Below are 13434 nucleotides of genomic sequence, written 5' to 3'. Positions count from 1 at the left end.
AGCCGTGATATGTACTTCGAGGAAAACAGGCACGTTTCTTTACATACACCGACAAGGCATTGCATGACGATTAGCTTAGCAACCACGTGACGCGGCATAACAGCGTATACGCGATTGGTCGGCAGACTGCTGGGTGAGGCGTCATACATTGCTATCTCCTCTCTATAATATTTCTAGTAACATTACCATGTAATGCACCCTGGACGAGAGGCGCAAATCGGGAGAAACGTGCTGGACCTTCCAATAAATTACACAGTTGAAGTAAAAACACGAGCAAAAAACAAAAAAAAGTCTCATTCGAGTTATATGACATCGGACATTATTGAAATCTAGACATGTATGATAAGATGTTTTCAATCAGACACACACGAAAACATTAAAAATGACCCAGGGGGAAAATCAACAGAACACTCAAAAGATGCACAAAAATATCAAAATTTCCTTTAATAAAACTCCAGAAAGAAACGTATTTCCACAAGCTTTTATTGAAAACGGACACCTCATTTCTTGGCCTTGAAGTACTCTTCAATCACATCCTTGGCTTGAGACTCCTTTCCATAGTCCTAGAGAGACAGAGGGGGGGGTATTAACTAAATGTTATAAAGGAGCTAGCGACAAGACAGTCTACAGTCCTAAATAGGGAACAGGGTCCCATTAGAGAAGGTACATCCCACACTGAAAGTATTCAGACCACTTGACATATTTTGTATTGTTACAAATATATTATTTTGTTACAGCCCTATTGTATAAATATACTATTTTCCTCGTCTACATACAATATCCCATAATGACAAAGCAAAAATAGGTTGAGAAATTAGCAAATGTAAAAAATAAATAAACAAATACCTTATTTACATAATTATTCAGACCCTTTGCTAGGATACTCGAAATTGAGCTCAGGAGCATCTTGTTTCCATTGATCATTCTTGATGTTTGTACAAATCGACTGGAGTCCATATCTTTGGTATATTTCAACTGATTGGACATGATTGGGAAAGGCATATAAAAAAGGTCCCACAGTTGACAGTGCATGTCAGAGAAAAAAACCAAGCCATGAGGTAGAAGGATTTGTCCGTAGAGCTCCGAGACAGGATTGCGTAGAGGCACAGACATGGGGAAGGATACCAAAACATTTCTGCAGCATTGAAGGTCCCCAAGAACACAGTGGCCTCCATCATTAAATGGAAGTTTAGAAACACCAAGCCTCTTCCTAGAGCTGGCCGTCCGGCCAAACTGACCAATCAGGGGAGAAGGTCCTTGGTCAGGGAGGTGGTAGTCACTCTGACAGAGCTCCAGACTTCCTCTGTGGAGGTGGGAGAACCTTCCAGAAGGACAATCAATCCACCAATCAGGCCTTTGTGGTAGTGGACCGAAGCCACTTAGTAGAAACACATGACAGCCCGCTTAGTTTGCCAAAAGGCACCACGACTCTCAGACCACGAGAAACAAGAGTCTCTGGTCTAATGAAATCAAGATTGAACTCTTTGGTCTGAATGCCAAGCGTCTGGCGGAAACCAGGCACCATCCCTACGGTGAAGCATGGTGGTGGCAGCATCATGCTGTGGGGATGTTTTTCAGCGGCAGGGACTGGGAGACTAGTCAGGATCGAGGGAAAGATGAACAGAGCAAAGTACAGAGATCCTTGATGAAAACCTGCTCTCGAGCGCTCAGGACCTCAGATTAGGGAGAAGGTTCACCTTCCAACATGACAATGACCATAAGCACACAGCCAAGACAATGGCTTCTGGACAAGTCTCTGAATGTCCTCGAGTGGCCCAGCCAGAGCCCGGACTTGAACCCGATCAAACATCTCTGGAGACCTGAGAATAGCTGTTCAGCGACACCTCCCCATTCAACCTGACAGAGCTTGAGAGGATCTGCAGAGAAGAATGGGAGAAACTCCCCAAATACAGGTGTGCCAAGCTTGTAGCGTCATACCCAAGTAGACTCCAGGTTGTAATCGCTGCCAAAGGTACTTCAAAAAAGTACTGAGTAAAGGGTCTGAATACTTATGTAAAATGTCTAAACCTGTTTTTGCGTGGTCATTATGGGGTATTGTGTGGAGATTGAGGTTTTTATTTTATTTTATTAAACTGTAACAAAATGTGGATAGACTCCAGGGGTCTGAATACTTTCCACTAGTTTCCAGTTTCGTTTTAATTTTGTTTTTAAAACATGAAACATTTGAAAATGTTCAAGACTTTTGTAAGTTTAATACATAGCAGCATGTCACTGAGTAAAGGGTCTGAATATTTATGTAAATGTGATATTTTAATACATGTGCAAAAATGTATTAAAAAAAATCTGCTTTTGGGGTATTGTGATGTCATTATGGGGTATTGTGATGTCATTATGGGGTATTGTGATGTCATTATGGGGTATTGTGATGTCATTATGGGGTATTGTGTGTAGATCAATAAGGGGATAAACATTTTAGAATAAGGCTGTAATGTAACAAAAATGTGGATAAAGTTCAGCACTGTACATTGTGGTCAGTATGGTAAAGTTACTAACAAAATGGTCAATGTAGCCATTTATTGGGACCCCAGACACCACAGTGAGGCGCAGGGGCTCGTACTTTGGCAGACACTCTGGCCAGATGTATAGAACAAGCAGCTGCATGTCACTGAGGGCACAGCACCTGCACTCGACTGGCACCAACAGCTCTGATCACAGTGGACAGACATTCAACCCCCATAACGCCGTTACACCACAAGGAGCTTTCCAAGCCCTCCGTAAGATACAGCTCACTCTCCCCAGGCGTTTACAGAAGATTTACAGGCAAATGTTTTCAGTTTATTGTTTTATAAATATACCTTGATTACAACACAGCTGCAGCCCACCACCTTACGGGGTTTTCCTTCGCGGTCGATTTTACACAAACCGACCCACTCGCCCAGCTTCTTGTTGTCATCAACCTGGTGCACAGGGAAGACGCGGGAGGAGAGAGGGAGGTGAAGACAGGAGAAAATATGGAAGGAGTCGGCAGTGCTAGTAATTCCATAATGTCCCAAACAGAAACCTACATAGTGCACTACTGTCGAACAGGGTCCATAAGGGTTCTGGTCGAAAGTAGTGCACTATAGAGGACAGGGAGCAGTATAACCTCCACCCCATCCAGTATCATCATGGCCCCCTTCGTTCTGCACCATAACATAGCAACACTTTACTTCTCAGTGGTTCCCACAGGTCAAAACAGCCTACTTTCTCTCGACTTGTAAATATGCACCGGTTTCTGCGTTCTCATTGATGTAACCCGTATACACCACCACCACCCCCCCCCACCATCTATCCCAGGATTTGTACCTTGATGAGGTTAATCTGATGCTCAGCGCAGAGGGCTTCCACCAGCTTGACGTACATGGGCTCGTCACAGTTGGCAGCAAGGACGCAGAGGTGGGCCTGGCGCCTGGACACAGGAGAGGACGGGAGAGCGAGGCTCAATTAACATGAGGATTATAACTAGGTAACTACGTTAGAGCTGGGAAATTACCAGGGACCTCACGATATCTAGGTGCCGATATATTTTGTATTGTGATTCTATATGCATTACGATTCGATGTTCCAAACATATTGCAGAGGGACAAGAGAGCCGTGACAACACATTTTGATCAGTCATGTAAATAAGTGCTGAAAACAAATTGGCCCCCTATTTAAAAAGACGAAAACAAGCTATGAAAGAAAGAGGAGTTTTGGTGCTGGTAGAGCACAAACGTTAACCATGTTGTCAAAACGATAGCGGCAAAAATAATATCCTAAAATGTAACTGCATCTATCCCCCCTATGCTTACCTCCCAAATGACACTTTAATTCCCCTAGTATATAGAACACTCCTTTCAAAAGTAGTGCACCAGCTAGGGACTAGGGTACCATTTGGGACAGAGATATTTCAGAGTTTGGGTAACGATGGCAACACAACTATCACCACACTTTTCCAACTAATAGAACACAGCAGAAAAAAAAAAAAATTCCGTCTGTCCCAAATTACACCCTATTCCCTACATAAATGCTCTAGGCAAAAGTAGTGCAACAGGTGCCAGCCACTACACATGGAATGAAAGGCGTGCCACTTACGGAACAAACTAATGACCAGAAATGTTCAGACTCACTTGTCCAGCGCCTTGGCAGCCTCGCGGATACCGCGGGCCAGACCGTCGTGGATGAGTGCGGTCTTGAGCACCTCAGGGAGAGCGGTGTTGACATCCATCACACCTCCGGCAGCGATGCTGAGGGGGAAAAGGACATGGGAAGACGAGGTGGAGGAGAGGGGAACGACGGGAGAGGACATGGGGAGACGCGTGGGATGGGAAAGGGGATACAGGAGTTAGTTGGCTGCAACTGACCGGTATAGCCACTAGTCCTCCGGGTTGAATGTGCGCAATCAACCGGCGTGTCAGATAGGGGATCTCACTCATAATTTGAAGTGAAGGGGTATCCGACTAAAGAAAGTAAATCATCACACAAGCGCCGGGAACTATCTAACTACTCGGTTAGCAACGCAGCTACATTCACACATTTAAATATATACTTGGTTGCAGCCACCGGACTATATGCCATAGTGTTGTCAAGAGTATTAAAAGTGCAAGTAGAAACATGGAAATTATATTTTCGGAACAAAACACCACTTGACACGCAATTAAACTTTTAAACGTGCACATGTGTTGGCTAGCTAGCCTTGGTTCAGCAGCTAAACCAGAGTACAACCGTCACGCTTACCCTTCCTCGGCCATTGTAGATTATCGATGGATGGGGGACCTAAAAGTTCTGCAATATTGATCAAACATGAAAGAAACGTTACTATTCATGATGATACAGTGATTGTTGTGAATTTTCAACAAACGATGTTTGATAAATCCGACGGATTATTTGCTGAAGATGTAGAAACCCACCCAATCTCCTCTCTGGCACTGGGTAAAAGAGAACGTCATGCAGTCGGCGACATTCATTTAAGGGCAGAAGGAGGACCCGAGAAGTAGGTAGTCATGATTCTGCCTGTATAATAATAACGGCTCAGAAACAGAAGTTTGTATAGTTTCCGTTGTAAAACAGAAATATACAATTCGTTGAACTATATTTAAAATTAACAGTTCATACAAGACATTAAATGTTTATTTGCGTAATTTGAATATGTTTTGTCGACTGACGTGTTTCGAATTTGACTGGAGCTTACTGTGATTGTAGTATGCGTAACATGCATATTTTTGAATGCACATTTTCATATTTTCTTCAAAATGCAAAACTGGGTTTTTTGTTGCTGTACTGTGAAAGTGGAAGTCTATGGGCCTTGCTAAATATTCCATAAACTCTGCCATGGCATGCCACTGTGTGTAAGAGTTCTGTGTATGTTTGTTGGGATGTTGATGGAATGTTCTGCTAACCCACTCTTGCAACGTTCCCATGAAACGTGTCTAGAACATTAATATTGTATATTATGAGAACATGGCAAACACGTTCTGGGTATGTTCTGTTTGACATTTAGGGAATGTTCTCCTAACTCTAACAACAAAACATGCTAAAAAAAAGGTAATCTGAAGGGTTTTTTGCAAACAGATTGAATGTTCCCGTAACTAAAGGAAAACTGGACACTGAAACATTAGGGTAACATTACAAAAACGTTCTCTCTCCTTGGAGTTGTTAGCTGGGAAGTACATCTGATTATATGGGGGTAGTGATTTATGAATTGAGTTCCTCTGCTGCATTTCTATGGTGACGAACTCATTTGTTTTACAGAAGTTTATTTGTTATTTTTAACCTTTATTTAACTAGGCAAGTCAGTTAAGAATAAATTCTTATTTTCAACAACAGCCTAGGAACAGTGGGTTAACTGACAAGTTCAGGGGCAGAATGACTAGTCCAACACTCTAACCACTAGGCTACCTGCCGCCTCTAACCACTAGGCTACCTCCCTCCTCTAACCACTAGGCTACCTGCCGCCTCTAACCACTAGGCTACCTGCCTCCTCTAACCACTAGGCTACCTGCCTCCTCTAACCACGAGGCTACCTGCCTCCTCTAACCACTAGGCTACCTGCCTCCTCTAACCACTAGGGCTACCTGCCTCCTCTAACCACTAGGGCTACCTGTCTCCTCTAACCACGAGGCTACCTGCCTCCTCTAACCACTAGACTACCTGCCTCCTCTAACCACTAGGCTACCTGCCTCCTCTAACCACTAGACTACCTGCCTCCTCTAACCACTAGACTACCTGCCTCCTCTAACCACTAGGCTACCTGCCTCCTCTAACCACTAGGGCTACCTGCCTCCTCTAACCACTAGGCTACCTGCCTCCTCTAACCACTAGGGCTACCTGCCTCCTTTAACCACTAGGGCTACCTGCCTCCTCTAACCACTAGGCTACCTGCCTCCTCTAACCACTAGGCTACTTGCCTCCTCTAACCACTAGGGCTACCTGCATAGTGGAATAATGAAAGGAAAGATGTCAGAGTTCAGTATAACTTGCTAGGGTAGGGAAGGAGAGGAATAATGTCAGAGTTCAGTAGAAGCTACAGCATCTGCGTACCCGGTGTCCGTACGCCCTGAGGAAGACCGCGTCAGTGTAGAAGCTACAGCATCTGCGTGCCCGGTGTCCGTACGCCCTGAGGAAGACCGCGTCAGTGTAGAAGCTACAGCATCTGCGTGCCCGGTGTCCGTACGCCCTGAGGAAGACCGCGTCAGTGTAGAAGCTACAGCATCTGCGTACCCGGTGTCCGTACGCCCTGAGGAAGTCCGCGTCAGTGTAGAAGCTACAGCATCTGTGTGCCCGGTGTCCGTACGCCCTGAGGAAGACCGCGTCAGTGTAGAAGCTACAGCATCTGTGTGCCCGGTGTCCGTACGCCCTGAGGAAGTCCGCGTCAGTGTAGAAGCTACAGCATCTGTGTGCCCGGTGTCCGTACGCCCTGAGGAAGTACGCGTCAGTGTAGAAGCTACAGCATCTGCGTACCCGGTGTCCGTACGCCCTGAGGAAGACCGCGTCAGTGCAGTGTAGACGTTACAGCATCCGTGTGCCCGGTGTCCGTACGCCCTGAGGAAGACCCCGTCAGTGGTGCCCGTACACCACTCAGTCAGCTGTATAAGGAAATAAGCAAACAGGAAACCACTCACCCAGAGGCGGCGCTCCTAGTGGCTGGAGACTTTAATGCAGGGAAACTTAAATCAGTTCTACCAAATTTCTATCAACATGTTAAATGTGCAACCAGAGTACCCTCAAAGCTCATCACTAAGCTAAGGATCCTGGGACTATAAACACCTCCCTCTGCAACTGGATCCTGGACTTCCTGACGGGCCGCCCCAGGTGGTGAGGGTAGGCAACAACACGTCTGCCACGCTGATCCTCAACACGGGGGCCCCTCAGGGGTGTGTGCTCAGTCCCCTCCTGTACTCCCTGTTCACCCACGACCACATGACCAGGCATGACTCCAACACCATCATTAAGTTTGCAGACGACACAACAGTGGTAGGCCTGATCACCGACAACGACGAGACAGCCTATAGGGAGGAGGTCAGAGACCGGGCTGTGTGGTACCAGAATACAACCTATCCCTCAACGTAACCAAGACTAAGGAGATGATTGTAGACTAGAACAGGAAAAGGAGGACCGAGCACGCCCCCATTCTCATCGACGGGGCTGTAGTGGAGCAGGTTGAGAGCTTCATGTTCCTCGGTGTACACATCAACAACAAACTAGAATGTTCCAAACACACCAAGATAGTCTCGAAGAACACCAAGACAGTTGTGAAGTGGGCACGACAAAGCCTATTCCCCCTCAGGAAACTAAAAAGATTTAGCATGGGTCATCAGATCCTAAAAGGTTCTACAGCTGCACCATCGAGAGCATCCTGACTGGTTGTATCAGGACCTGGTATGGCAACTACTCAGCATCGAACCGTAGGCACTTCAGAGGGTAATGCGTACAGCCCAGTACATCACTGGGGCCAAGCTGCCTGTCATCCAGGATCTCTACACCAGGCGGTGTCAGAGGAAGGCCCTAAAAATTGTCAAAGACCCCAGCCACCCCAGTCATAGACTGGTCTCTCTACTATCATATGGCAAGCGGTACCGGAGTGCCAAGTCTAGGACAAAAAGGATTGTCAACAATTTTTACCCCCAAGCCATAAGACTCCTGAACAGGTAACCAAATGGTTACCCGGACTATTTGCACTGTGCCCCCTTAACCCCTCTTTTACGCTGATGCTACTCTCTGTTTATCATATATGCATAGTCACTTTAACTATACATTCATGTACATACTACCTCAATTGGCCCGACCTACCAGTGTTCCTGCACTCACCGGGCTATCTGCATTGTGTCCCACCACCCGCCAACCCCTCTTTTACACTACTGCTACTCTCTGTTCATCATATATGCATAGTCACTTTAACCATATCTACATGTACATACTACCTCAATCAGCCCGACTAACCGGTGTCTGTATATAGCCTCTCTACTGTATATAGCCTCTCTACTGTATATAGCCTCTCTACTGTATATAGCCCCTCTACTGTATATAGCCCCTCTACTGTATATAGCCTCTCTACTGTATATAGCCTCCCTACTGTATATAACCTCTCTACTGTATATAGCCTCTCTACTGTATATAGCCTGTCTACAGCCTGTCTACAGCCTGTCTACTGTATATAGCCTCTCTACTGTATATAACCTCTCTACTGTATATAACCTCTACTGTATATAGCCTCTCTACTGTATATAGCCTCTCTACTGTATATAGCCTCTCTACTGTATATAGCCTGTCTTTTTACTGTTGTTTTATTTCTTTACTTACCTAATGTTCACCTAACACCTTTTTGGAACTATTGGTTAGAGCCTGTTAGTCAGCATTTCACTGTAAGGTCTACTACACCTGTTGTATTCAGCATTTCACTGTGAGGTCTACTACACCTGTTGTATTCAGCATTTCACTGTAAGGTCTACTACACCTGTTGTATTCAGCATTTCACTGTGAGGTCTACTACACCTGTTGTATTCAGCATTTCACTGTGAGGTCTACTACACCTGTTGTATTCAGCATTTCACTGTAAGGTCTACTACACCTGTTGTATTCAGCATTTCACTGTGAGGTCTACTACACCTGTTGTATTCAGCATTTCACTGTAAGGTCTACTACACCTGTTGTATTCAGCATTTCACTGTAAGGTCTACTACACCTGTTGTATTCAGCATTTCACTGTAAGGTCTACTACACCTGTTGTATTCAGCATTTCACTGTAAGGTCTACTACATCTGTTGTATTCAGCATTTCACTGTGAGGTCTACTACACCTGTTGTATTCAGCATTTCACTGTGAGGTCTACTACACCTGTTGTATTCAGCATTTCACTGTGAGGTCTACTACACCTGTTGTATTCAGCATTTCACTGTAAGGTCTACTACACCTGTTGTATTCAGCATTTCACTGTGAGGTCTACTACACCTGTTGTATTCAGCATTTCACTGTAAGGTCTACTACACCTGTTGTATTCAGCATTTCACTGTGAGGTTTACTACACCTGTTGTATTCAGCATTTCACTGTAAGGTCTACTACACCTGTTGTATTCAGCATTTCACTGTGAGGTCTACTACACCTGTTGTATTCAGCATTTCACTGTGAGGTCTAGTACACCTGTTGTATACAGCATTTCACTGTGAGGTCTACTAAACCTGTTGTATTCAGCATTTCACTGTAAGGTCTACTACACCTGTTGTATTCAGCATTTCACTGTAAGGTCTACTACACCTGTTGTATTCAGCATTTCACTGTGAGGTCTACTACACCTGTTGTATTCAGCATTTCACTGTGAGGTCTACCTACACCTGTTGTATTCAGCATTTCACTGTAAGGTCTACTACACCTGTTGTATTCAGCATTTCACTGTGAGGTCTACTAAACCTGTTGTATTCAGCATTTCACTGTAAGGTCTGCTACACCTGTTGTATTCAGCATTTCACTGTGAGGTCTACTACACCTGTTGTATTCAGCATTTCACTGTGAGGTCTACTACACCTGTTGTATTCAGCATTTCACTGTGAGGTCTACTACACCTGTTGTATTCAGCATTTCACGGTGAGGTCTACTACACCTGTTGTATTCAGCATTTCACTGTAAGGTCTACTACACCTCTTGTATTCAGCATTTCACTGTGAGGTCTACTACACCTGTTGTATTCAGCATTTCACTGTGAGGTCTACTACACCTGTTGTATTCAGCATTTCACTGTAAGGTCTACTACACCTGTTGTATTCAGCATTTCACTGTGAGGTCTACTACACCTGTTGTATTCAGCATTTCACTGTGAGGTCTACTACACCTGTTGTATTCAGCATTTCACTGTAAGGTCTACCTACAACTGTTGAATTTGATTTGATATCTGTGTACCCGGTGTCCGTACGCCCCGAGGAAGACAGCGGGGACAGTGGCTCAAAACGATTAGAGAGTCGACGCTGCGAGAGAAAAAAAAAACAGAACACCGAGGTCACTTCCTCCTCCTGGATCCAATCACACTCCATCCACGCCCGCCTGGGGCTGATAGATCTGGGGTAGAGCTGATAGCATCTGTGTACCCGCCTGGGGCTGATAGATCTGGGGTAGAGCTGATAGCATCTGTGTACCCCCCTGGGGCTGATAGATCTGGGGTAGAGCTGATAGCATCTGTGTACCCGCCTGGGGCTGATAGATCTGTAGTAGAGGGGTAGAGCTGATAGCATCTGTGTACCCGCCTGGGGCTGATAGATCTGTAGTAGAGGGGTAGAGCTGATAGCATCTGTGTACCCGCCTGGGGCTGATAGATCTGTAGTAGAGGGGTAGAGCTGATAGCATCTGTGTACCCACCTGGGGCTGATAGATCTGTAGTAGAGGGGTAGAGCTGATAGCATCTGTGTACCCGCCTGGGGCTGATAGATCTGTAGTAGAGGGGTAGAGCTGATAGCATCTGCCTTTTTATTCAGCCGTAAGGTGGGGGAAAATGCCCAAGATCCATTACATCAACAAATGCGGTTAAACGTGAGTTAAACGTCCTCATTCAAAATTAGACGCACATCCAGATGTTTAATTTCCTCAAGTAAAGTCACGATCCTCTTCTTGGCAGCATTTAGTTTGTGTTATTTGACAAAGCTGAAGTTCAGAAAAGTCCTTCACTGTGTCACGTAACATTTATTTCGCATTTAAATGGCCTTATGGTCGGCGATAGAGTCAAAGGAGTTTTGTGTAGAAGCACTTTTACTCAATTCAGCCATTTTGCTTGCTAGCCAACAGGCTACTAAAAAGGATCAAGGGAGAAAACTAGAGGTCTCAGCACTGTGGCTGTATGCGTTTTTGGTTCCAAAATAAAGTACTGGATATAAAATAAAATGAAATAATTATTAAAAATCATTAAAAATATTCATTTAAAACCCGTTTGTCAGAGAAACCACCACGGAAGCATTCATCGTCATCGACTGTACCAAATTTGTTTTTTATTTAAATCGTTTTTATTGCAAATTAAAATTTAAAAAAATAAGTGTTAAGTCAACATTCAACAATAGCATACAAAATAGATTATAGAGCCCAGGTACTAGTTTATGTTGGCAACTCGTTGGCTTGACCAAGTCCAAATATTTCATTTTGTATGTTTCTTTTTTTCACACTGTGTTTTAGGGTAACCATGTTTTGAAGTGTTACAGTGTTTGTTTACAATTACATTGTTTACAAACACATGGTATTATGGGATCTGACGGGGGTACGACAGTCGAATGTACTGTATATTTCAAGAATCAGTGGGGGTAGACGTAGGCTATATACACACACACACACACACACACACACACACCGAGTGGACAAAACATTAAGAACACCTTTTAAATATTTAGTTGCACCCCACCTTCTTAGAATTTTAGAATAGCCTCAATTAATCAGGACAGGAATAGGAATTCATAATGGGATGATTTCATCAGGACATGGACTCCACAAGGTGTGGAAAGCCTTCCACAGGGATGCTGGTCCCATGTCGACTCCACAAGGTGTGGAAAGCCTTCCACAGGGATGCTGGTGCCATGTTGACTCCACAAGGTGTGGAAAGCCTTCCACAGGGATGCTGGTCCCATGTTGACTCCACAAGGTGTGGAAAGCCTTCCACAGGGATGCTGGTCCCATGTTGACTCCACAAGGTGTGGAAAGCCTTCCACAGGGATGCTGGTCCCATGTTGACTCCACAAGGTGTGGAAAGCCTTCCACAGGGATGCTGGTCCCATGTTGACTCCACAAGGTGTGGAAAGCCTTCCACAGGGATGCTGGTCCCATGTTGACTCCACAAGGTGTTGAAAGCCTTCCACAGGGATGCTGGTCCCATGTCGACTCTACAAGGTGTTGAAAGCCTTCCACAGGGATGCTGGTCCCATGTTGACTCTACAAGGTGTGGAAAGCCTTCCACAGGGATGCTGGTCCCATGTTGACTCCACAAGGTGTTGAAAGCCTTCCACAGGGATGCTGGTCCCATGTTGACTCCACAAGGTGTGGAAAGCCTTCCACAGGGATGCTGGTCCCATGTTGACTCCACAAGGTGTGGAAAGCCTTCCACAGGGATGCTGGTCCCATGTTGACTCCACAAGGTGTGGAAAGCCTTCCACAGGGATGCTGGTCCCATGTTGACTCCACAAGGTGTGGAAAGCCTTCCACAGGGATTCTGGTCCCATGTTGACTCCACAAGGTGTGGAAAGCCTTCCACAGGGATGCTGGTCCCATGTTGACTCCACAAGGTGTGGAAAGCCTTCCACAGGGATGCTGGTCCCATGTTGACTCCACAAGGTGTTGAAAGCCTTCCACAGGGATGCTGGTCCCATGTTGACTCCACAAGGTGTGGAAAGCCTTCCACAGGGATGCTGGTCCCATGTTGACTCCACAAGGTGTGGAAAGCCTTCCACAGGGATGCTGGTCCCATGTCGACTCCACAAGGTGTGGAAAGCCTTCCACAGGGATGCTGGTCCCATGTTGACTCCACAAGGTGTGGAAAGCCTTCCACAGGGATGCTGGTCCCATGTCGACTCCACAAGGTGTGGAAAGCCTTCCACAGGGATGCTGGTCCCATGTTGACTCTACAAGGTGTGGAAAGCCTTCCACAGGGATGCTGGTCCCATGTTGACTCTACAAGGTGTGGAAAGCCTTCCACAGGGATGCTGGTCCCATGTTGACTCCACAAGGTGTGGAAAGCCTTCCACAGGGATGCTGGTCCCATGTTGACTCCACAAGGTGTGGAAAGCCTTCCACAGGGATGCTGGTCCCATGTTGACTCCACAAGGTGTGGAAAGCCTTCCACAGGGATGCTGGTCCCATGTTGACTCCACAAGGTGTGGAAAGCCTTCCACAGGGATGCTGGTCCCATGTTGACTCCACAAGGTGTGGAAAGCCTTCCACAGGGATGCTGGTCCCATGTTGACTCCACAAGGTGTGGAAAGCCTTCCACAGGGATG

General features: G+C 45.7%; 1 protein-coding gene and 1 non-coding gene across 2 annotated transcripts; both read right to left on the bottom strand.

Moving 5' to 3' along the window:
• Positions 1-427: 427 nt before the first annotated feature.
• rps12 (ribosomal protein S12) lies at positions 428-4973 on the bottom strand. The gene is made up of 6 exons (XM_064991763.1): positions 4890-4973; positions 4717-4764; positions 4110-4226; positions 3307-3409; positions 2817-2918; positions 428-563 (listed from the first exon to the last, which is right to left on the bottom strand). Exons 2-6 carry the CDS (start codon positions 4728-4730, stop codon positions 501-503), a joined length of 399 nt encoding a protein of 132 aa, XP_064847835.1. The 5' UTR covers positions 4731-4764; positions 4890-4973; the 3' UTR covers positions 428-500.
• LOC135558034 (small nucleolar RNA SNORD101) lies at positions 4389-4466 on the bottom strand. Its single transcript, XR_010458296.1, has one exon. It is a non-coding gene; the product is annotated as a small nucleolar RNA SNORD101 (small nucleolar RNA).
• Positions 4974-13434: the final 8461 nt, after the last annotated feature.

This window comes from Oncorhynchus masou, chromosome 16 (genome assembly GCF_036934945.1).
Source record: "Oncorhynchus masou masou isolate Uvic2021 chromosome 16, UVic_Omas_1.1, whole genome shotgun sequence".
Taxonomy (NCBI): Eukaryota; Metazoa; Chordata; class Actinopteri; order Salmoniformes; family Salmonidae; genus Oncorhynchus; species Oncorhynchus masou.
Note: the sequence above shows the minus strand (reverse complement) of the source record. Positions and strands in the feature narration are given on the sequence as shown.